Source organism: Gambusia affinis, linkage group LG09, assembly GCF_019740435.1.
Source record: "Gambusia affinis linkage group LG09, SWU_Gaff_1.0, whole genome shotgun sequence".
In the NCBI taxonomy this organism is placed as follows: domain Eukaryota; kingdom Metazoa; phylum Chordata; class Actinopteri; order Cyprinodontiformes; family Poeciliidae; genus Gambusia; species Gambusia affinis.
Genome location: NC_057876.1, coordinates 14,815,351 through 14,841,132, shown reverse-complemented (window position 1 = coordinate 14,841,132; position 25,782 = coordinate 14,815,351). Strand labels below are relative to the sequence as shown.

Here is a 25,782-nt window from a genome sequence, read left to right as displayed (position 1 = left end):
ACGTTCTAATTTGTTCTTGGAACGCTGAAGTAGGTCAGTGAAGACACTTCTAATCATGGATTTTTATTATATGACAGAATCAAATCATTTTTTCAGATGATCTATTAGCTTAAAGTAACCTTTTTGTTATTAGTAAGTTAAAAGTAGTAAAAGTAATATTAATAGCCAATCGAAAAAATAAATGTATTTTGTTTCAAAGGTCTATTGCTTTCTGGTACTTCTGAGTCAATCCAACTCATTAGACGGTTTTTTTTTTTTTTTGGATAAATTTTTTATCTGCAGATCGGGTTTCAGAAATGTCTCAGTCTTGATACATCTGAAAACTTCAAATGGTATGTACTGAAAATAAAAATCTAACTTTTATTTACCTTTTCACTTCAAGTTGGGTGCAGAACTTTGGAGATGAAGGCCTCATGCTGCTTTTGTCTCTACTGAAACGACTTCAAGACGAGAAAGACGATAACTCGTAAGTCACAGAAATCAGTTGAGAAAAGTTGGGCCTTTTTACGGAATCAACTGTATTTTGTAATACATTTCTGTCTATATTCTGTTTTAGCCAAGCTAGAAATATGGGATACAAATGTCAACATGAGATCATTCGCTGTCTGAAGGCCTTCATGAATAACATGGTAAGAAAACTGCGAAGTTCATCAGTAGATTAGAGATGTTGTTCTTTAAAACCAGAGGACATTTGCTTTATTTGACATGAGTAATGTTTTTTATTTAAAACGTATGTAGTATACAATTCATACCACTAGAGGGCAAAATGACCACTATTTTAGGTTTCACTGATTATTTTTTTGACTTTTAAAGTAAACCTTATTTCTAATGACCTGAATAGAAGCAGAACATCTAAGATTGTTGTACAATAAACGTATGCACTCTAAATATATTAAAGTATATTTAAGGGCTGGAATTATTGTGCAGCCCTTTTTAAGTTCTACTGTATATTCAAGATAAAGTAGTATTTCTAATAATGTATGTTCTTTTTAGTGTAGTTAATTTCTTGTATAACTTATATTGTCTAATGGAAAATATCCTTGGATTATTAGAAATTTGTGAGTGTTCCATTTTTTTATAAGAATGTTTTTATTCCTCTATATCGAAGTAAATAATGCTTGATATGAGTGTTATAGCCTGAAAGCCCCATAAATCCATTCTGAAATATATGTTTTGTTTTTGATCTTTCTGTAGTATGGTATAAAATCCATGTTGGGGACGGAGGACGGGATTCGTCTCCTGGTCAGAGCCATGAACTACAAGGTGCCCAACATGATGGTGGATGCTGCCAAGCTACTTTCTGCCATCTGTATTTTCCATCATCCTGACAACCTGTGAGGATAAATAAATTAAGTTCTAACATGGTGTTGATGAGCTGAGCTTAGTGAAGTGATAGTTATTATTTTAGTCCTGATTTAAATGTTCCTTCTACAATAATTAGTAGCCTAGCTTGACAGTCATTAAATCATGCAACAACATGGGTTTTTTTTATTTTTTATTTCTGTGTATATTATTTGTTATTAGATAATGAAAATAAATCTTTCTCTTTTCCAAGTCATGATCGTGTTTTGGAGGCCATTACAGAGGAAGCTGAGAAACGGGACGCTGAGAGATTTCAGCCTCTTATAGATGGGATGCGGAGTAACCACATTGCTCTTAAGGTATGCTGTCTGTTTTAGAACTAAGAAAGAGAACTAAGAAAGTTCTCTATACTTCTGTTTGATAAAATGTGGTCTTCTTCATTAACAGTACTTGATATAGCCTGTCATGTAAAGGGCAAATGTTTTTACATTAAACGGTTTTCTAAATATAAAGCTAACTTGAAGTTTCTTTTGCAGAGTGGATGTATGCAGCTGATCAATGCCCTAATCAGCCAGGCAGAGGAACTGGACTTTAGAATCCATATTCGTTCTGAACTCTTAAGACTGGGACTTAGAGGAGTCCTGAGTGTAAGTCATTAGGAAATCTATCAGAGTGCATTATATATACCTGTTCATATTGTTACTTTTGTCACTGATGGATTCTTCTGGTTAAAGAAAAAAATCTCAGCTGTCTAAGCTGAAAGATGTTTCACTGTGACACACCTCCTGCCTTTCTCCTCCAAGTGCTTTCATCTCTCTACTTCCATCCCATCCTGTTCCCTGCAGGAGATCCGGGGGATAGAAAATGAGGAGCTACATGTGCAACTCAATGTGTTTGATGAGCAGGCCGAAGATGACTCAGATGACCTTAGAGGACGTCTTGAAGACATCCGCATAGAAATGGAATATCCTTTCAATAGGCCTTTGTTGAACACACCACTCGCATTACTTTACAAAAGAAAGAAAAGTTGAGCATTTTTTCCCCTATAGTATTATGATGCATTCTTTGAATTTTTCTGTTCAAACAAACCTGAAAGTGTGATTAGCAAAATATATCTATATTATGAACACTTTTTGAAAGACATGCCCATAGTATGACCGACTGCATATTAGCTTATTCTTTTAAATATAAATTTGGATTCTTTGCTATTTGCCTTATTTGATTTCCTCATTTGACTACCAGTTATAAAATGAATATTTTTCATACACGACAAACACATTCCCGTTACTCCCTCTGTTTGTTTTTGTTTATTTCTGGCAATGCAATTTTGTGAACATAATCAAATTAGCTGTGGTAATGTCACAGTAAGCAAATAACCCAACCACTGGAGTTTTCTTAAAATAGCTCTAAATTACCTCTGTATTAGTCGTACAGTCTAGCACCCCACAAGCACAATTATTTTTAAAACCTGCCTAATTTTAAATTCTCTTTCACAGCGCTGGGTAAATTAGTGCACTGCCTACAGTACACAATAACAAATGCATTACATCAAATGGAGTGTTTATGGTTCCTGTTATATAGTGCACAATTAGTTATTCTGACTGGATGACAATTTTTTTTTTTTATCACCATTATGTTTTTTCCCTGTATTAAATAAATGGGACAGTTGTGAGATAAATTATTACAAAGGATTAGACTAAATGTATTTCACTGCTTTTGACTTGCAGTAGCGGATTTTCAACACCAGGTGTCTCCCAGGTGTTACTGCAATGCTGTCCGCTTTGCATAAAGCAGCACTGCTGGTGCCTGAACACGTTTCAAATTCATTAGAACAGCTTTTCAAATGACTTTTATAATTGCGTATATAGATAGTTACTTATCTGATGTAATTTTTTAATTTAATATTACCGTTTGTCTCTAATCATCCAGCCTCAGTATTGTTCAGTTTCCAGCAATTATTTGTTTTTACTGTACAAATATTTCCGGTAGATTGTTTAATGATATAGTCTAGGTATACATTTTATTTTTATTTTTTTACATGATCCTCTGTCTGACGTATTCATTGAGCCTTGACTTGCTTCAATGATGTGAGGGAAGTGTTTGACATCCTGGTCAACACAGTGAAGGATTCCAAGGCTGAAAATCACTTCCTGTCCCTGATGCAACACCTGCTCCTGATCCGTAACGATTACTTGGCCAGGTATTCCACACTAGTATACAAAACACACTGATACACATTTATTCTGTCAAAGGTAGCTGCTGCTTGCATATTCATGTGTTACGTTTGACATTTTGTCATTTATTGTGTCTGCGTTTGGGACTGAATTGGAACACTCAACTCTTTCCTTTGCAGACATTTTGTCGCTGTAAACTGATGAAAGAGAAAACCACCATTATGGAAAACATTGGATTTATTTTCTTATAAATTGTCAATGATTTTTTATGTGATAAATCATCACCCACTATTGCATAGTTTTGAAGATGAGGTAAATAAACAGCAAAAAAACTTATATTCAGCCCTGTTGTGACAGTATTGTGTGTAGAGCAAGCTTGGTTCCTAGCATTAACAGAATGTTGTCAGATCGGGTGAGGTGTACCTGTGTCAACATCAACTTTCAAATATTGACACAGATTCTCAACCAGGTTCAGACATGGTGTTGGGCAGTTTTGACACACAAATATTCTTAAACTTATGCCATTACATTATCTGTGGCTGTGTGTTTGGTGTCATCTTCTGGGAGGTGTAGCTCTGCTTCTGTCTCAAGTATTTTTCAGCCTACGACTGAAAGCCTCCTTAGTCTTTCTGAAGCTATTTGTTCAAACAAATGTCTGAGGCTTTTATAGAACTACTGTATTTGTTCTGAGATGAAATCATCCACAGGTGTACTGACTGAGAGTTCAAGACAATTGGTTGGATTTTAGGGGTATAAGCAGGTCCAGAACAGAATAAATATGGACACCACATCTTAGATTATTTGGTTAATATCATTTTTCCCCACTTCACAAGTATGTACCACTTTTTGTTAATTTATTACTCAAAGGGAGTAACTAAGATTTTTGACAATTGTAGATCAAAGCTGATCAAGGAAAAATTGCCCATTTTTAATCTCTGGATGATGAACTACTCTATCTCTATAATTGGAGCAGAAAAACTCTGTAGAGATAATAAGAACACACAGTTCAAAAGCTTAAAAGATAATGACGGGTGTACGGTTTTAAAATAAATCAAGCATACCAGAGACTGCAGTCCTCTGCTTTTAATGTGAGCAATTTACAAATAAATAAAATAAAATCATAACACTACACTGAGCACCAATGAAAAATGGTAATATTGTTGTCCCCGTGTAACAAATACATGGGCCTGATTATTATGGCCTTGGACCATAATAATCAGGAGTCTCTAGTAAATCTTTCACATCACTGGTTTGCTTATCGGCAAAAATAAACATAGCAGAAAAACTCATTGTTTTATGCCATTAGATAATGAGAACAAAGTAAGAGCAAATGCGACATTTTAGTTGGTTGGTAAGGGGTTCATGTTAACATGAAAGTAAAACTTGGAGAACACTATTGCTAATGCATTAAAATCTGATCAAAGGCAGTTTTTGCAGCAGATAACAGGCCTGTTTATTGGTAATTTGATAAAATCTAGAACATTTGCTAAATGTTTCACAGCCAATGAAATAAGAATTTAAAAAAATCTAATTTTTAACCAACGTTTCTAAGAACCAAAGTGCTTCTTGTGGCTCCAGAGCTGTAGGTTGCATACACCTGCTATGGAGAAACAATGGAATATTGTCAAAGGAAGGTGATGATACTGAACAGTACAAACATCAGCAGGACTATTAAAGCAACCTGGGCTTCCTCATCTCCTCAGTATAGGACAGGTTGATCATTATGCTTTCTACATACATAAGGAACCCTGAGGAAGTGTTGCATTCATGCACTGTACAATATTTTGACAGGTTATTCAGAGGGTCAACGTCTCGAAATAGAATTTTTTTTTTTTTTTTTTTTTTAGAGAAATTGAGTTTTGGTTTGTTTTTAAGCAGTAAACTATCAAAATAAACTGAAAGAAGCTCTTGAAGTAAACTATCAAGTTCAATTTCTTAAAGTGAATTAGTAAAATAAATTACATTTGGTGAAATAATTTATAACCCACCTGGAGCCTAGTTTGTCATTACCTTTAAATCAAATGATTAACTGTTTGATTAGCATGTTGGCACATAAAGCTTGGAAAAATAACTCATCATATAGGTAATAAACAGCATGTTTTAATAGACTAAGTGAGGCTGTTGTCAACAGAAATAATCCGATGATGTCAGCATAGCCAAAATAGAAGTCATTTAAAAAATATTTATTAATCTTATTTTGATTCTCCTCGCATCTTCCTTATTTCAGCAGTTTTCCCCATTTGCTGTTTGTTTTCTAGAGAGCCTTATCAAGACAGTGAAATTAATAAATGCAAAGAAGTCCAGTTTCATTTTAATGGAATTGAGCACCATCCACGCTTATCAGAAGAAATATGCTAATGTCTTGCCTGGTGTCCTCCAAAACCCCTTGGAGTGTGATTTAAAGGAAAGAAAGGGGAGAGAATGATTGAATGACAAAACCATTGCAGAATAATATTAATATTTACTTAGCGTTGTGTATTTGTGTGTCTCTTATTAATTAAAAAAAATATTGGCAGCTGCATTCTTGGCATTAAAAATTATAAGTCTGCCTGCTTAAATGGATGTTTGCCCAGTGTCTTGACTGATGCAATAATGCAGACATCGTGGTCTAGTTTTTATCTCTTTACCAAGCACATTTTGGAAAACACCTCAACAGCTGATGTGTTTTTTTTTGTTTTTTTTTATGTGTGTAACAACTTTTTTTTCCATCAAGCTGACACACAATGGAGGTGGTCTGTAATGGACTCCAAAGAGATATTGAAAGTAAGAGGAGGAGAAAGAGCTTCACAGGGCACAAAGTACAGCTTTGTTAATACAGAGATGAAAGGAAAATGAAGGTGGAGACTGTGAGACAATAACAGAGAAAATTGAGAGCAGTGGTAAATTGGTACATGGAGTACCTGCTGATTTGCTCTTTTCTTCAGTTATGGTTGGTTTCAGGCTCAAGTGGCGCAGAGGGGAGAGTTTAGTGGATAATTGCACAACATATGTTTTATTTAGTTTTATTCACATAATGCATATTTGTAGTCTTTTAAAGCTTTAGTAGATGTACTTATAGAATTCAATTTGTTCTGTATATGCTCTTTATGTAGTAAAATAAATAAACCCCTGACCCACTACCATCTCCTACTTGTCATTTGTAGTTGAAATTAATGTCCTCAAGATTATTAAGAATATCAAATTTTTTGGATGAAGGTTTTTTGTTTTTTTTCTTACACTAGATGTCTCTCTCGCTCCACGGATAAATCTCAACTTTGGAGAGGAAAAAAAAAAAAACACCCCTAAAATATAGTGAAGTACTGAAATAAGCTTAAGACAAAAGCAAAGTGAGAGAGCAGAGTACAGAGATGGAATAAATAGTGTTGAGTTTTTGAATCTGGCAGCATCTAATGGGGTCGAAGAATAAGGCACCTCTGAAATTGAGTGTCTGTGTGAAGCTGGTTTGATCAGACGTTTGACGCTGGACACAAACCAGCAAGCGCTCGCACGAGCAGTTGCACACAATCAATCTTTGTGACAAGAAACTCAAACTGCCCCGCTCGCACAGACATCCAATCTCAGTTTCAAAGACAGAGTAGCAGAGGATGTGTGCTCACACATTTTTATTTTTTCCCTGAGCAGGGTAACATCATTTGTCTTGCGCAAAGTCAGAGGCTCTGTTATTGACGAGTTGAAAATCGGTCCCATTTGCTTTATTTTGCACGTCAGGTTTGGAAAAAAAAAAAAGAAAGTGATGCTCCAAGAGAGTTTTTGAAAATGTTTCTAATGATAAATACATTTCTTCTTGCTTCTAATAGGCCTCAGTACTACAAGCTGATAGATGAGTGTATTGCTCAGATTGTGCTGCACAAGAATGGGTCAGACCCTGACTTCAAGTGCCGCAAGCTCCATGTTGACATCGAAGGTTTGATAGGTGAGTTATTGGATCCGAACATGTCAGCCTTCAAGGATTTTTCATCCTTTTAAATGCTACCTTCAAGCTTTTCCTCCTACTTCTGTACTTGAATGCACCTTCACTCTTTGAACACGAACACAGAATGCCAGTAGATGAAAAGAAAAATCGGTACAAACTGTTGGCCGTATTTGACTTGAGTCATAGCAGGTTTGCATATGAAGTTGAATATGGCATCAGTAAAACCACAAGGTGGAGCCAGAGAGGAAGTACTGATGTAGTCAGAATGGCGCTACAGGTTTTAACAGCACAAATAAGTTGTATAAAACACGTTTTTATGAAACAAAAGATTAAAACCTGCCTCTTTTATTCCATACTACTCTAAAATCAGCTTGCTTCTGGATGGTAGCTTGAATACTCTGCTGGTGAATGCATAAATCAAACAAGCCAGCAGTGCCCATCTTCATTTGTCTGCAGGGCACACCATCTCTTCCAGCTGCAGGCATGACACACACTTATTTTCTGGGAATCAAAGTATTAGGACTGATTTATGGTGTGTCAAAACCACTTTGTAGAACTCGCTACCTTGGATGTTTTTACCAGATCCAAATAGCTATTCTGAAAGATAAACGGAAAAGCGTTTCCAGCGATGAAGGTGATGCTTTATCATTAAAGTGGGGGCATTAAGTGTCTTCAGGGTGAAATGTATGCTCTCCGACATGATCTACTGATTGAAAAGCTCCACAAATAGTTGAGCAACTGAAAACAAAACCCTTAAGGTTTTAACCAGTTTCTTATGACTGACAACCTGGTCAGTCACAATATGAAGTAAGAAGAAATGACTGTCAGTTTTTTTTTTGTTTTTTTTTGAGACCGAAATGGTTGGACAGAGTCCTTAATCCGCCATCAGAAAGGTGTCGGGGGAGGGGATTAAAGTCGACTTTGTGATTGTCACTGATCCGTGAGATCCGTTTCATGTCACTCTCCATTGAATACAAATATAAGATGGATGTGGATGTCTCCCCTGTAAAATAATCATTCCTGGGAGAAGCCGTGAACACTTGTCTAAATACAGAATTTCATTTTTTTTTTCTTCCGCTTGAGTGGCATTTGTTAAAGATCACTGGCTGCAGATGGGAAAAACAAAGCAAAATGCAGGTGCAGGCCATGTCTCATGAGTTCAATGCTCTTTATAGCAGGTCTCCGTTGCTCACTGCAGGAGACTCTAATTGCGCTGCTTCTAAATGCGTCCTGACACACGCGCAGGCTGGCTGGCCTCTTTTAAGCCTGTCAGAGTTATTATTGGTGGAAAGCAGCCCAATTCTGCCCTGCATGCATTATTTAGTGTTTTTCTTTGAACTCTGAAATTCAGCACAGTTTTTTTTTTCCCCCCTCCACATTCTGTCTCTCTCTGTGCTCTCTATTCAAAGTTTGTCCCATTTAGCCTAGCCACCATAAGAGACTCGCCCCCTCCAATAAATCCATTTCACATCCAATAACCACATAAACTCGTACACAAATACACCCTGAAATTGCATGGAGGTTGGTATATTATACATTTCTTTTTAATCGGGGAAGGTCTTGATCTCAAGTTTTTCATTCAGTTTATCTTATTATAGAAAATCATTCTTTCCCATTTTATCTATTCCGATAGTGTTTTTCTTTTATCTCATCTCTATCGTTATGGTTCACTTTCTACTTTAGCATGCACAGATTTTTGTAATTTTCTGAGCTTCACACAGCTTTCTGTTTGTACTTATCTGCATCGATTCCCCCCCAGTTCGACCACCCCACACCCCTGCTCCCCACCCCGGGCACCATAAGCTGCCTTTGATCTGGTGACATAGTGGCATTTATCTTCATATTAATTAGCTCCATCACCAGCTCTGAGCCACCTGTTGAACCCGCAATTATGCAGTAAAGGCATCCTGTTGGCCATTCAGTGTCCTTCTCACCCTGTCCTCTGCCAAGAAGCATATCTGATAATACATAACTCCCATCGCAGAGATTTATTTTGCATGAAGGGAAAACAAAGGTGTGTGTGCTGAAGGCTTAAAAGGTAATGATATGTAAAAGCAGCAAGCGACACAAAGCATCCTATTGTAATGAGATGCCTCTACAATCGCCTCATGGATCTTGACTGCGAGTGTTGTGATAATGGAAAAAATAGGAAGACAGATGGCTTGTATCCTTCTGTGAATTTATGTGCGTGCAGAAACCACGTACCACACTGAAAGGTACCATGGCTTCGAGGCGCGATGTGTGCGAGTGTGTTGTCAAAACCCTTATTTAATTCAGTGACCACTCTTCTGGTTTCTCTCCTCTCCCCTTTTGTTTCCTCTGCTTTTGTCCAAAGACAACATGGTGGACAAGACCAAAGTGGAAGTCAGTGAGGCCAAAGCAACAGATCTGGAGAAGAAGGTACACACAAATCTACTTAATAGTGAAATAAGCCTTGCAGACACGACACAAACAATTCAAGAACAAACTAATCAACTGAGAATCAAGCGACCTATAACCTAAAAGACGGTAAATAAAAAAATAAACACTGTGAAAGTGTTCTTCAGTCTGACTCAGACGTGTTTGAATTATAATGATTCTAGGTTGGCTATCGTCAGGCTGACACGAGATGACAAATTACAAAAAGTGAGAAAGAGAGGTTGATTGAAAATGAGCATCCACTCTCTTGAAAGCCACCCGACAGACAAGCGCACGCACGTGCTCACGCCGACACACAGGGGGGGTAAATGCCTTGATTGTGGCTCGTTGCCAGCCTGATGTTTCTGTCCTAGTGACAGGATAATTGCAAAGAGGAAGCTAAAGCCTAGTCTTCATTCATAATACGCAGTTTTATGTGGGATCATATCAATCGACGAGACACATCCACACTAGCAGGCACGCCGTGACGTCTAATTGTCATGGACCACACATCATATTGGTGGTTGAGCATGATGGGGTAATTGCGAGCAGTCCCTTTTGGCAGGAATTAGGGATAAGGCTGTCAGGCTGCTGACAGCCAGAGTAACGGATCCGCTTTCTGCAAATTAAACAGCTGTGTTTGTGCCTGTGTCTTTATGTATTTGTCTTTTTTTTAAAAAAAATAAAAAATATCATCCTCTTTGTCAGGTGTCTGAGGGAAAGTGATTTGAAAATTATGTTAAAGTGAGAAAATTAAAAATGCTGTAAGAAGTTTCACTTAGGAGAGAGAAGACGTTGAAAAAACACTGAGAAGGGCTCTCATTTAAAAACATTGAAGCCTCCTCACTTTATAATTGACTGCAATTTTCAGAGTAAATTATACAATAAAACAGAAAAGCACTAGACTGTAAGAAATGTTCTCACAGGCTCAACAGAAATTCTCACAACAGGTCTGAAATATGTAAGAATAGCTGCCTCTTCAACCAAAATCCTTAAACCTTTTGCATGGGAGCCCACATGGCTCTTATTTGTAAAAAGAATTAAATTAAAAACGACACCAAAAAATAACACTTCTCAGCCATCTTTTAAATTAATTGTTATTAAAGTTAACTCTAAACTCTTATTTATTTTGTATCAACCTTTGTTTTGCAAAGGTTCTTCAACTCTTTTTGCTTTTCACATAACAAGTCGCAACGACAAACTTCTGTTTATTTTGTTGGTATTTCTTGTGGTAGATCAACACCAAGAAGAACAGAGAGGTAAAATGGAAAGAAAATGATGCATGTATTATTATTATTTAAAAAAAAAATATGAATAAAAATCTGAATCCTTTATTTTCAGCCCCCCTCTGAGTGAGTTTGCAGAACCCATTTGTTCTGCAATTAGTGCTGCATGTGTTTGGGGGGGAATACCTCCACCAGGTTTAGGCTGAGAATTTTGCTCCTCCTCCTTTGCAAAATACCTCGGGTCTTGCCACCGACTGTTTTGTTCTGGACTTTGACTTGGACATTCTATTACCATGGTTTTAGCTAAACCATTAATTTTCCTACTGAGATGTCAATTTCATAAAAAATAAAATAAAATAAAAAAAACAACTATTAAACTATTCAGTTTCCTCAATTTACATTACTTTGCTGATCTACAACACAAAGTCCTTAGAAAATAGATTAAGGTTTGTTGTTGTTACCCAACAAAGGTAAAAAGAGGTAGGTGTACTTTAGAAAAACACTTTTATAGTGTAGTTTGTAGTGGAATGCTTCTTTCTATTGGAGTCCAATGTTTTTATACACAAGCATAATTACAAACATTATTTAATTCATTAATTAATTACCCTTTTTCAATGGTGTTTTCAAGTAGCAAACACATTATGATTAACACTTACAACAGTCAGGATTTCTGTGCAGCTTGGGGACCTCTGTGACCTTTTCTGAGTGTCCTTGTGAAATTTAGGAGAATCGACAGCTCGCGGCCTTCCAGCCAACACCTCACCACAACAGATACAAACAAAATACTGCTAAGTTTAAGCTTTTTCCTCCTCTTTTTAAGTACACTAATTATTTGGTGTCTCTCTAATCATGACTTAAAAATAAATCAGCTGGATTCAGAGCTGACAGCGCGCCACGAGCTGCAGGTGGAGAAGAATAAACTGGAGAGTGATTATGACCAAAAGCTGCAGGACCTGAGACAAGAAAAGGAACAGCTGGCCTGCGCCAAACTGGAACGAGAAAAGGAGAACCAGGGTCTGCAAGAACAACTAGGCTCTTTGCAAAACCAGGTATACACAAACAGATAATCATGGTTGTATTTTCCATTGTCACTTCAATCACTGTTTTCAATTTTATTGTGTGGATCATTAAGCTCCCGATGCATTCATGCCTGCAGTTCATATATTAAGCTGTACTTCTGTATTTTGTTAATCATTCCAGTTATATAGTTCGACCAGCTACCACATGCTCTGGAAACATGCACAGAAAACTGCGTGAAGCAAAATATTTCAAGGTTCAGGCAAAAATGCAATCTTTCAATTCCCTATGTTGAAACGTTGCCTAAAATAATGAAAGCCAACATTAAGACTGAAGCCCCTCATGCTTCTTGATTTTAGGAAATGCCACTGATTAATGGAAGAGAAATAAAAGGATATTGTGAGTGCGCCAAATTCTGCAGGGATTAGGGAACTCTATAAATAATAAAAAAGCGGGACATTCGGAGGGACTTAAAAGAGAAGGAAAAAAACAGGATGGAGTCGGGACAAGCATATTTTCTAAGGCCAAGATACACATGCAGTTTGTGTGTATTTGTGTATTCACTCATGGAGAGGCAAAGATGAGGATTGTTTAGCTGTCAGTGTCCTGCTGCCACACCAGCTGGACTCTGCCTCATAGTGACAAACAAACTCACAAACACATCAAGTGACCCAGAACCGTCTGCCTCTGAGCACGTGTGCTCGTTAACTTTATGAAGATGTTTTGTGTGTGTCTGTCTGTCTTGGACAACCACCCAAATTCCAAAATGAGCTTCATCCACAGAGGCTGATGCCAGCAGAGTCAACTTCTCATCAAACAAAGGCTCTAAACAAACACACACACACAGACAGTTGTCCAAAGCGTCACCAGCACCACGAGCCAGGCATCAAACAAGCTTCTCATACTAAGATGGCTCACGTTCTGTGTTTGAGGCGCTGCCGATGGAAGATTTCTTCACATGTAGAGATCTCTCGGTGTTCCCTCGTATGATGCTGTGCCCAGTTCTTCATCTGCTGCTGCACTAAGAAAGCCTGCCTCCGAGGCTCCCTGCGTCTGTTACTGTCTTCTTTTCAAAGTCCGAGGAAACGACACAGACAATTTGTTACACTGGTGCATGCAGACAGGGATACACGTACGTGCACGCATACACAGTGTTTTCGCTACAAATACAGAAGAACACAGAGAGGAAATGAACTTTTTGGTGCGTGCTAACTCTAAATTGCATGTGGTGTATCAATATTCAAAAGCTAGTCTGCTTTTATTAGCTGACTGACTTTAATGACTTGGACAGTCTTTAAATATTTGGCACCAACTGATGTAAATACTGTAATCAGTACTTCAGTATGGAAATGAAAAATTCATTACACTCTCACTTCTCATTTAGAACTTTATCCTCGTCATTCAAAACTTTTTTTCTTTGAATTCCTCTGTGGGCTTAATTCCCTTCTGCTATCATTTTCTGTGTACTTTAATTTGCCCTGTATTCTCTTCTCATTTCTTCCAAAACTAAATCTTTTTTAAACCGTAATTACTAGCTCACTTCTTTAGTTATTTTCTTTCAGTTGGCTTTTGTTTTCCTTGGAAACACAATTTGGCATGGGCGAAATTGAAAATGATGATTCAAGGGATTTCAGCGCGAGCGTCGACCTCTTCCAGTTCTACAAAAAAGACTCAAAATATATCTAGAAATGTGAGGTCATGACTGTTATGGATGCATTTTAAAAAAATATTAATTTAAACCCCATCTTCATGTGGCACTTTGCCTTTGAACACATTTCATAACAGGAGTGTAAAAAATTTTTTATAGGTATTTTTTTGTTGCATGCGTTCAAGACAGCAGACTTAGAAAATCTGAACTCTTGACAGGTTCCAGTTTTTTTTATTTTTTATGAAGTGAGACCATTATGAATTGATGCACCTTTTGGGTTGCACTATGGCACATCTTGACTTGGCTTTTTTCAAAAGTCTTCCAGATCTGTCAGATTGTGAGGGCATCTGCTGTGCGCAAATTTTAAATTGGGTTCAGGCCTGATCTCTGATTGAGACCTTCTCTAACATCAGTCTTTCTGTTATGTTAAATATTGTAAAAAAAAAATGGACAAAATGGATCTTGAACATCCTACACCAAAGCTGAAACCAGCGGAAGTTGCACTGTTTACCCAAATAACAGTCTAAAGCAAATATGTTGGGTTTCCTTAAGGCTTGGACCTAAAAATTAAAGTTGGGTCCAATGGGCGTCTGACTCTGCCTGCCAGCTCAGACTTAGTTTTGATATTTCTTTTGATGTGTTTGGACTGGATCTAAACTTGAGTGTGACTAAATGTTCTTTTCCTGTTTTTTTTTTTCATAATGATTCACCTGCAGATTGAAAAGCTGTCAAAGGATCTGGAAGAAGCCAAAACAAAGGTGGTTACGGTTACTGTTCCTGTGCCAACACCAGGTGTGCCACCTCCTCCACCCCTTCCAGGACAGGCTGGTGTTACACCTCAAACTACGCCTGTACCAAGCCACGCATCTATACCTGGTCCAGTTCCTCCCCCTCCACCCCCACCACCTTTACCTGGGATGCCAGGACCACCACCCCCTCCGCCTCTTCCAGGCATGCCAGGACCACCACCTCCTCCGCCTCTTCCAGGCATGCCAGGACCACCACCTCCTCCGCCTCTTCCCGGCATGGGAGGACCACCACCTCCTCCGCCTCTTCCCGGCATGGGAGGACCACCACCTCCTCCGCCTCTTCCTGGCATGGGAGGACCACCACCTCCTCCGCCCTTACCAGGTGGTCCTGGTATTCCTCCTCCACCACCAGGACTAGGTATGCCTCCACCTCCGCTGGCAAACTGGAGTGCTCCTGCACCACCTCCACTACCCTTTGGGCTCCAGCCTAAAAAGGAATACAAGCCAGAGGTCCAGTTGAAGAAGGCCAACTGGAGTAAGGTTAGTGCTGACAAAAATGGTTAAAAATAAAATTTTGAACATTTAGCAACCTGTAGGTTGATTGACATGTATTTAAGCCTCAGAGACTTGTAGAGCACAACATTTATTCTTATGGGTGCCTCTGTACAAGTAAAATGTGAGCTGGAGCTTTTCCAGTGAAATATTCACCAAAAGTAGCTTCCATGCATACGTGTATCTCATGACTATGTGCTTCATGTTCTTCAACGCCCTCTCCTCTATGATGGTTAAAACATCAAAACGTCTTTCTTTCTTTCTTTAGCCTAAAGCTACTGTTTAATGGCTAAAGCAGACTTCATCAGCATTTACTCTCTCTCTCTTTCTCCCTTCTCCTTTGTTGGGGTGGTACGAGGGTTTGACAAGGATGTCAAAGAAATTGCGTTTTAATAAGCCTCCTTCTTTTAACTGCACCACTGCAAGATAATTAAATTGTGGCTAGAAAGGATGGTATTCTTTTGTAATTTAAATTGACTTTTTTTTTCTGGCTTGGGTGTGATCGTTTTTTTTCGCCTCCTGTGCATGCTCTCTTGCGTTCTTTCTTGCGCCTTCGACTCATTGCCATATCACATTTCTTTTGCCTCACTCGCTGTCTTTTCTGTCCTACACCCATCCCTGAGGCTTTGTCCATAATGAAAGGCCTGATATCTCTAAATTTACTACCCCTGCTTTCTCTTTCGTTATGGGCTTTTTATTCTCTTGATAAGAATTTTGAGAAAGTGGAGGAAAGGAAAAAAAAAAGCATGGTTAACTTTGACTTGTGTAAAAACATGCAGATAAAACTAAGGGAGAAGGGGATTTTGAAGTAAAAAGAAGTTGATTATTTGAAACTTAAGCTGAAGTTGTTTTACGCCATAGTATGTACAATATTTAGAGAACATGACTGCATGCGTCTTCTTCTCTCTTTCCTCTTCATCCTCTCTACCGTCATATTTCTACAAATTTCCTTTTTTTTAATTGACTTCTTCATCTGCGCGTCTCATTGTTTGCCAAGTGTGCAGATAACCAATTTTGGGCTGTTGAGCCAGTTGGAAAGATTATATAACGGCTATAATTCCTTTCCCTCCTATTCATGTCATGTTTCTCTGTCTTCCCTCTCCTGTACATTCTGACCTTTGTGCTTTTTAGATTGGAGCTGATGACCTGAGTGAGCACAGTTTCTGGGTCAAGTCCAATGAGGAACAATTTCAGAGCAGTGAACTGTTTGCCAAACTCACATTAGCTTTCTCATCACAAACAAAGCGTAAGTTTTTATCTGGTGTGTAATATCTCATTGCTTGTTACATTGCATTTCAAAATATTAAGGAATGCTCTTTTTTTGGTCTTTTTCCATGTAATTTCCACAATCCTTGATGCCTTTTCTTCTTCTTTCATCAGCCAAGGGTGGTAAGTGTATTGCACACTGATTTTCACACATTTTCTCTTGCGTTTCTCTCTTTCTCTTATAAGCCGATGACATAGCAGGACTCCACACTAACTTTTTCAACTGGTTGCACTAGTGTGTCTAACCTTCTCAAAAAGGTGCAGCCAGACGGTCACATCTCCTTTCTTAGTACCATGATATGTCTTTGAAACTTTCCCATGCAGCTTGACAGCAATGAAAATAGGAATTTAACAACATGAAGATTTTGTATCATGATACAAAGTCATCCTTTATGTATTCAATATTGAGAAAACATATTTGACTTTTATTCACATTTTAGTATTTCTTTCGTCCCCAAATCACAAAAAGTGATTACTTTTTAACAGTTTTTAAAGCAGAGCTACTAATGTTAACCAAATTTACTAAAATTAGCTTGATGAAAATGTTTTTGTGTGTCTGTCTGTCATTTGGACAACAACTACCTGTCTTTGAATACGTGGCAGTTGAAGGACAAATGACAGTCTTTTCATTTAGATAAAAAATTATATTTATTACTGTGAAAGGTTACCGTTAATAAGAGCAAAACAGAAATTCTGGGATATTTAGTTTCTACTTTGATAGAAACTTTGTTTTGTCAGAAACATGAAATCATCGGCAATATGCCTGGTCTATGGCGCTCTGAGGTATAGAAAAATAATCTATTTTTCTGTGTGTGTTTTCTTGACATTATCAATAAAAGTTATCAAAACTACAAACCTCAACAGAGAAGGAGAAGATATAGCCAGCAGCATAAACAGCCAAGAAAGGAGTGCAAATGACAGCTGCATACTTTCTCATATGGACATAATCATCCATAGTTGTTAATCTGACAATGTTGGCATCACTGTCTGTTGTCATGGAAACCATCCTGGTAAATGGACTGAACTTATACAGCACTTTTTCAATCATTTTGACCACTCAAAGCGCTTTACACTGGAGTCACATTCACCCATTTGCACTCACAAACGCACACCCATTTTTACACCGATACGCAGATTGGTGGGCAACTTGTGGTTAAGTACCCAGGGACACATCAACACGTGACAAGAGCAAGCTGAAATCGAACCTACATCGTTTCGATCACCAGACTGCTCTACCCACAGAACCACAGTGGCCCCACTTTTAGCCAGAGTCAAGTTAGCACTTCAGTCATGCTTAAGAGTAACAATGCTTGTGTATTTGTCTTCAAGCAGTAACTGCACCAACTAAAGCAGTTTCAAAGAACCTAAAACCTGAGCCAGATGATCGTAATAAACCGGCAGCATCTTAGTTGATCATAATCTATAATTTTAATACAATCTTCCGGCCCGCTTCCTAGCAAAAGGTCAAAAAATTTGACCTACACTGAATAGTTTTTTACTTACACCTTAGTATCCATGCATTTTGTTTCTTGCTTTTTTTGTTATTGTTTTGCAAGGTGAGGAAAATGCTTTATCATTATAGAATTTCAAAATGAACAGCACTATTACAGCTTTGTGAAAAATATGTTGAGAATACATTTCAGCAATTTTTTAAATGTAATTTTACATATTGCCTCTCCCTAAAACATGCTGAATATCTTGTTTGTCACTTTGTTTGTTTCACAGGTCTCTTATTTAGTTTTTTGCCAATTGGTATTAACACTAGAATAAATCCAACATGCTGATAAAAGTTAGATAAATTGGAGATAAACTTTAATTCTAAATTTGGTCTTTTTTTTCTTTCTGAAAATTTGTGTTTTAAAATGTAATTTTGACAAAAAACATGTGTGCAGTTTGTAGCTATGTTGATTTGCAGCAAGAAGGCACCAGTCTGGGGTGTTCCTGTATGGTGTTTGCATGAGCTCAGTGTTGACTAACCTAGCTTTAGCAGCAGACAGAGGAAGTGGAGGCTGGGGATATAACTTCAGTTTCTTTGTACAGGACAACTTTCTAGTCATACTAGTGCAACAAAAGAAAATAATTTGCACTTCACAGACTTTTTACTTGCCTTTACAGGGTTGTTATTTGGGAAGGGCAAATCAAAACGATGTTAACCTCGACTTGATTACCAGTACATACCCTTATGCACTGAGGACCATTTTCTCATTGCACACATGAATTGAGCTGGGACAATCACTACTTGGGCACATTTAAAGCACACCAATGCAGGTAGACACAGACAATGGGACGCCAGTATAGGAAGGGATAAGAAGAAGGTCACTGATGTCCTTTGACGACTCACCAGCTGTCCTGGCACAAAACGCTGACACACACACACACACACACCTGTCCACTCCTCTCACCTTGTCCCGGTGTCACTGAGCCTTCTGCTCCAGCTCCTCCATATTCAAATTATATCCTGGACATCAGGAGCTCCGAGACAGTGTGTATGCAATTTTATCTCGCCTTCAGTCTCAATACTCATCACACACACACTCAAGTCATATACATAAACAGTAGTGTGCATGCACAAGACAGCTTATGCTAGCTTTTGATGTCAGTTAAATGTCAGAGCTGGCAGCTGTCCCATCTGCATCCATCTGTATATCAAATCCTTACGTCCACCTGCCACTCCATAATATGACCTCCTCTACACTCCATTTGGCCCATGCTTCCATGAATCCTTTTTTTATTGGCTGAGACAGCCGCCTGTTCCGTATGATGTCTAATAACCTTTTCCAAGCGCTGTATATAAAGACACCATGGCCTTTTCATCGTCTCACACCTGTCTGCTGGTGGGGATGAGAATGGGGTGGTTAATGGTAGTAGGGGGTGCACAGGTAGGCGTCATTGATTTTCCTCGCATATTTTTAGCATGCTGAAACTGAGTAGTTTTGATTAAATGTGCAAGATCGTTTGTTTTTGCAAGGCTGATTGTGTCCAAATCTCCAAAGTATTTTTTGTGAATATGTCTGTATTACTTGCTGTTGTATAAAGTATTTGAAGCACAGATGCCACTAAGCTCCCACTCTGCTCAAACCGTGTTCCTTTGCCCATCATTCTGTTAAAAACAGCTGAAGGCCTGTTATATTCCCCCTGAGCTCCCTCTCACTTCCAGAAGCTCTCTTTCACTCTTTCCATTGTGCTTGTGGTTTTTTTCTGCTCCTTTTGTGCTGCTCATTCCCCAGTCTCCTTGAAAAGAAAACTGAGATCACACAAAGTCTTTGCTGACCCACGCTGACCCTTCCTCCTCCTCTTCATCAGTTGCCCGGCAGCTGGACGAGCAAGCGCATACAGCCACGCAAAAAATAGATATGCAGCATGGGTAATATGCTCAGGGCACGGTCAGAAGTGTCGACCTCTGCTACTTAGTTGAAGACCAGACAACTGATGGAGGGAGACACTCATCCTCTGGCTGCACAGAGCTCCTGTAGTCGCATCTTAACAGTTTCACATATAACAATTGCATGTGGCAGAATTTTTCTAAAACTATTAGCAATTTATAGCTGTAGTATCGGTGTCCATGGTAAGGATCCTCCTACACTTGAACTTATTCCATCGCCAGCCTTCATCACCATAATGATGAGCTGTTCACCTTCTGCTTCTTCAGTTAGTGAATCTCATACAGTCTGCTCCATTTTAATTGCTCCGGTCTGCCTTCTTCTGCTGTTTCTGCAAATCCCTCACCCCAGGTCTTCCTGGTTTTTTTTTTTTTCTTTTAATTTCATCTGACCTTATCAGTGTCAAGTTTTTTCATTGATTCGGTTCTGTTCTGCACCCTTAGCAATTATTGGAGTCGTTCAGCTGGGTATAAAGTCCTGTAAGTTGTTGCTGTATTTACCAGGGGTGAGAATGATCTTTTTCACAAAGCGATAATTTATTATTTATATACATCTAGCAGATTTATTTAGAAACTTTTTGTCATTACACCCATCTCTACCTTTTTTAAATATTAAAACTTCCTGCTTTTTTAATCAGGTTTCTTGGAGATGCATAGTAGAAATCCAAGATTGAGCAACTGTCCAAATTTCCAGAACGAATTGCACTTCAATGTGAGCCACACCCAATAACTTTAAATTTTTTTATACGAGCCACACCCAATAACTTTAAATTTTTTTTATACATATATAGCCTGCACTTGTCCTAAAGCCACAGGCATAACATACATTTTTTTTCTCTTTACTTATCAGGAAATATGTAAATTATTTTTCCAAAAATAAAAATACAGTAGTTTACCAGGAAAAGTCATTGATCACACCTTCCTTTTCTTCTCATCCGCTTTTGTTTTTGCTGCTAATGTCACTTGTTTCACTCTTGAGCTTTGCTGTCCTCATCACACTAGAGTCCATCCTTTAGAAACTGCTTTGCAAAATGTGTGCAAAATGTCTGAAAAGGTAGTGGATTGTGGTCTGGAAATTATGGCATAGGAGCTTGGAATGAACAAGTTGTTCTGTCTTCAGCGTTAATATTGTATTTCTCTACCTGTTGTTTACCTATATCCAATAGAGTCACTTAATGCAAAAATATGTAAGGACTAAAGACACAGGAGTTTTCTGCAAGTAATTTTACTTCCAAATTGAGCAAGCAGAGAGGAAAAATGACAGCAATGAAAATAGACAGAAGATAAAAAGTGATACAGAATTTTTTTTGTACCAACATCTCTTAACTTTACCTCTATGTAGTCAAAGAGACACACTTATGCCTGTTAAAGGTAGAATGTGAAAGGGCTCCGCATAACATGGATGAGTGGAGTTGTTGAATATATATGTACGTGTGTGTGTGTGTGTGTGTGTGTGTATATATATATATATATATATATATATATTCCTAAGACTGCATATTGAGGTTTATATGTAATGTTTGGAAATCTGATTAATAAAAAAGCTTAGTTAATTTTTTTTTTTTTTTTTTTTTTTTTTTACAGACTAGATTTGTTTTACCGTTCCTTTTGAGTAGCCATTTATTAAATAAAATCAGATTTTCAATTCTAGTGGCATATTAATAGATGATCATCAATCGTTCTTTTATATTGTCAGACATGTGCTGTTTCTCATTAGTCTAATTGTAACTGTAAACAGCCTTGTTTTGGATTTGCTCTGACTCTATAAAGCGATTAGTGCAGCAGAAAAGATTTTAGGCAGCAAGCTTAGCTCTGTATTTCCCCTTAAGCTACTTTTTAAAAAATTCCCCACTTTGAAGTGGTTTGTTTATTTATTACCTTTCAGTGTTTGTTTGCTTCATAAGAAGGAATAACACTGGCTGATCAGGATTTAAAGGTCTGTTCTCAAAAGTACAAGAGATCAGTGGCGCCATTAGAATTCATACACTGTTTTCCAGCATTTACATATTCATCCCAAACTGCTGTCCTTTTTTAAAACTTTTTTTGAGACTTTGTGTTTTGTGGCAGGTGCCTTTTGAAGTCGGCACCTCGAATAGCCCAATTAGCAAAAGAATGGGAGAAAGAGCAAGTGACGGAGGAGGTGGTGGGTGAAATAAAAGCAGACTGAGCAGAGGGAAAAGGATATGCTAGTGGGAGCAGTGATGATTAATTTGATTCAGGAGAGAAAAGAGCCAGAAGCATATACTGTATAGTTATTAATCCTTATAATGGGAGGCTCATCTCCGCATCCCAATTCTCCAGCCTTTAGAGCAATTCCCGTTTTCTTTGTGTTGCTGTGTTATAGCATGTTGTCCTTATTTCTTTTTCTGCTGTCAACGCCATGCAACACATTTACACTTGTTACCACAGCTTTCTGTGTTGCATTCCCCTCCCGTGAATAACAAACAAATTTATTGAGAATTCATCCAGGTTTGCTGGTGCGATGTCTGTATTCTGGTGTTTGTGCTTGTGAGAGTGGGTTGGTGAGCTCTGCCACATTTAGAGACCAATTATAATAAGCTTTTTGATCTCCCTGTGTTCTGACGAAATCAATTTTCCCTCTCTGTAGGTGTGATTGTGTTCTCTCTAGGCGTGTTTGGGTCTGTATGAACACATAGACCTATTTAGTGCGTCTTCCCCCCACGCCCCCGTACCTCCTCCGTTGCCTCCTCACTTTAATGAGGTACCAGTCAGCATGAAAGTACTTGCTGTGTATGTGTGTATTTGCACAAGTTTGCAAGCCAATCAGTTATTAGGATCAAAGATGGAATATATTAAAAGTAAAAGACCTAGACATGGAGAACTACAGTGTCGTGTTGATTAGGTCATTTGGTTCTTTTGCAGAGTACACTTGTTTTTGAAAAATTTCCATTTTAATCAAATAGCTGAGGCACTCCCCTGCTTTTCTATCACTGTTGTTTACTGCAGTCTGATTGCTGGACTGTTACAAAATGTCAGCGCTAGGACTGTGAAATGGTGTCTCTTTACCTTCTTGTCAGCACGGCTGTCAGTTTATTTTGATGATTTTTAACTAATTGGCATTTAAAAATGCCAAATAACTGTTTGGCAAATGTGGTTGAATAGTAGTCTTTTCTAACACAGAAAGCCAGAGTGAGCATGTATAAAGTGGTCCTCTGTTATTATTTTTAACAATCCCTGATAACCCACTCCTACATACACACCGTAAACCCTTTGTTTTCCATTTCCAGGTTGAAAACCACTTAAAATTTTAACATTTTTTTGAAATCTCAACTTCTGTGTGGATTTTTGATTCAGAAGAAAATCATAGAAACTGTTTATCAAAATACCTGAGGACACAATGCACTTATGGAAGCTATACTCTATGTACAGTACCCTCCACACCTGTTGGCACCTTTGGTAAAATAGTCGAAGTACAAGTTCATGCCAAAAAATGTGAATAAACTTTAAGCTGAAATTTACTTATTGCTCCCATAAGAAAAACCCCACATTCAGAAATATTTGTTTTTTACAAAATGACGACTGACCTACAGTATGTAGGACTTCTTGTGCCAATTCCTTTTACAACCCCTTTTGCCAGTAGGACGTTATATATCGAGGAATCTCTCTGTATAATCGCTCTCTTGATTGTCCTTAGTCCCCAGGCCCTCTTTTGTGTTTTCTTGTCTTTAAAACTCCCCACAGGGTTCAAGTCTGGGTAATGAGATTGCCTTGGAAGAATGTCAGTTTTATTGGGAGAACCCATTTTTTATTTTGAATTATTTCACAGTAGAAAGACCCAGTGCAGATTTCAATTTTCTGGCAGAGGCCACCAAATTATTATTTTTAGTGTCCTGGTGTTTTGTAGTATTCATGATGACATGAATTCTAACATTTAAAGGGCTTTTGGAAGAGAAATAAACCTACAGGATCACTGATTTTCCACCATACTTAATAAGGCACAAGGTGCTTTTCCACGTATTTTTGTTTACTGAGAAGCATGCAGCTTGGTTAGTATTATTTAACAAACACCTTTAAAACACACCTTGAATTTAATTTCTTCTTCTACTTTAGTGTAGACTAAATTGTGAATATTACCCAAGGGAAATTAGTGTCTGAGCATCATCATTTATCTCTTGGCAATAAAAGTTTTTATATGGTAATTAAAATTTCCTAAATGAATCTGATCAACTTTTTTCTTTTTTTTTTTTAAAGGAAATTATACATAAATAAGACACATTTGTTGTAAATGGATTCATAGCTTTGCCAAGTAGAATGGTACTGTTTTTCCTTATGTGATTTATTTTTATTTCTAATTCCTCAACCAAATAAATGCCCTAAACATTGGGTTGTTTTGAAAATTTCAGAGTGAGATTACGCTACTTCAATAAAAGTGATGTGGCTTTTGAAATGTCTTATCCACGACTGCCAATAAGTATGAAGGCAGCTTTGAGATGTCAAGTTTATTCAGGCACATAAGATTACCATGACAGAAAATGTAGTCCACCAGAAATCTGGGAGACTAGGTGATAAAGAGACTATATTCTTCATCCATTTTTGAAATGTGGCTCAGGGCTTTCTGAAGAAATATCTGAGAACTCCAGAAGGAGAGATTAGTGAACATTTAATATCTGTTGGTCCCAAGCATGAATGTAAAATAGCTGTTCCGTCTCACAGGAGGCTCTGGTGCCTCCTGTATATTAGAAAAATGAATTTACTGTGGCAGTTTATTTCTTTTACTATCAAATATTTCTAATAGAGTTTCCCTAGCATCTTGACCAGGAGCCTGAATGTTACGATAAAGGAGCACAGATGGTTTTATTGCTTCTCTTAAGGTTCTCAGGGGAATGTTATTGGATTCATTAGTTGACGGGAATTGATGTGTTTGGATGTCTGAAACTAAAATTCACATTGTTTAAACGTGAGATTAGTCCTGTTTATATTAAGTTGAGATAATTGTGATCACATCCAAGCACTTTGCTTTTACTTCAAATGAAAGATTTTGCTCATTTTTTTTCTGGCACCCATTTCCAGACAACCCAGATACACATAGAGTATGCCTGAGCATGAGGGAATGTGCCACTATCTTCTGTCAGAGAATCATGGCCTGGAACTTGGTGGTAGAGGCTTTCATTATTACCGCTCCAGTAAACTGCAAACTGTCCAGTGCATGCTCAAGAACCGTTTGGAAAGCTCAGGATTGCTTTTCCTTCCTGTGCTGCAGCTCAAAAACCTATCCATGAAAATCCTGTGCCTAGCATTCTAAACAGCCCTTACATCCCATATAAAGACTAAATGTAGACCGGCTATGTTTTTATGACATGCAAATTAGATTTGGTATTTTCAGGCCTGGCCTGCTGTGTATTTGTGTATATATTTCAGTGTTTATGTTTTGCCACCGCTTAAGTTTGAATCCTAGCTATACCTCTTGAAGCCCCAGCAGTGGCGGGGCATTAGCTTGGCTTTGCTTGCTCCATAAGCCTCAGCATGTATCCTCAGTACGGCAGTAGCTTGCGTTCCCTCATTCACCATCTCTTCATGCTTACAGAACAGCCGCAAAGCACTGTTTATTCATCAGGCCTTATCAGGTTCAAACACATCTGAGCGTGTTCACATTGGTTCTCGCTGCCAGCCGCAGCAGCGCTCGTATGCTCAGAGAGCAGCGTACGTTTGCACATACACATGTAAGCATCTTCATAAACATGCACACAGTCCCACACCTTCTCTTCTTTCCATTCCTCCCTTGCTGCGTCTCTCTCCACTGTTTTACATGCAAATGAGCTAAGTGTGTTCATGCCGGCGCATTACCACTGTGTGTCCCTAATCTCCTTGCAACCTATTCTCTTTCCTAAAGATTATCCTGTTTTTAGACGGAATAAGTCCTCTTCACAACCAGCCAGCCGGTCAGTTAGCCAGGCAGCTAGCCTGCCAAGGACCCAATTTCTCATTCCACTTCCAGTACCATGTAAATGTTCCTTTTGATGTGACAGCTGAAGATAGAATGATGGAATTTGTGTGTTTTAATGTGGATGCGCTTTTAGTATGTTTATACTGAGTGCATGTTTAAGGTACTGGTTGATAAGTCCGAAAGCCTGTTAGAGATGCTAATGTATTATCAATGCTTGCAATTCTGTCTGCTTACACCCGCAGCTAGACCAAACA

The 25,782-nt window shown here is 38.2% G+C and overlaps 1 protein-coding gene across 2 annotated transcripts in view; it reads left to right on the top strand.

The window, feature by feature from the left end:
* The window catches only part of LOC122836632 (protein diaphanous homolog 1), a 100,094-nt gene that overhangs the window by 24,067 nt on the left and 50,245 nt on the right, over window positions 1-25,782 (top strand). For both annotated transcript variants that reach the window (XM_044126341.1, XM_044126340.1), the window contains 13 exons: window positions 383-466; window positions 557-629; window positions 1,195-1,334; window positions 1,556-1,661; window positions 1,839-1,949; window positions 2,148-2,266; window positions 3,386-3,502; window positions 7,274-7,389; window positions 9,725-9,789; window positions 11,882-12,061; window positions 14,394-14,966; window positions 16,110-16,224; window positions 16,359-16,367. In XM_044126341.1, coding sequence (XP_043982276.1) covers window positions 383-466; window positions 557-629; window positions 1,195-1,334; window positions 1,556-1,661; window positions 1,839-1,949; window positions 2,148-2,266; window positions 3,386-3,502; window positions 7,274-7,389; window positions 9,725-9,789; window positions 11,882-12,061; window positions 14,394-14,966; window positions 16,110-16,224; window positions 16,359-16,367 — 1,808 coding nt within the window. The remainder of the gene's footprint in view (window positions 1-382; window positions 467-556; window positions 630-1,194; window positions 1,335-1,555; window positions 1,662-1,838; window positions 1,950-2,147; window positions 2,267-3,385; window positions 3,503-7,273; window positions 7,390-9,724; window positions 9,790-11,881; window positions 12,062-14,393; window positions 14,967-16,109; window positions 16,225-16,358; window positions 16,368-25,782) is intronic.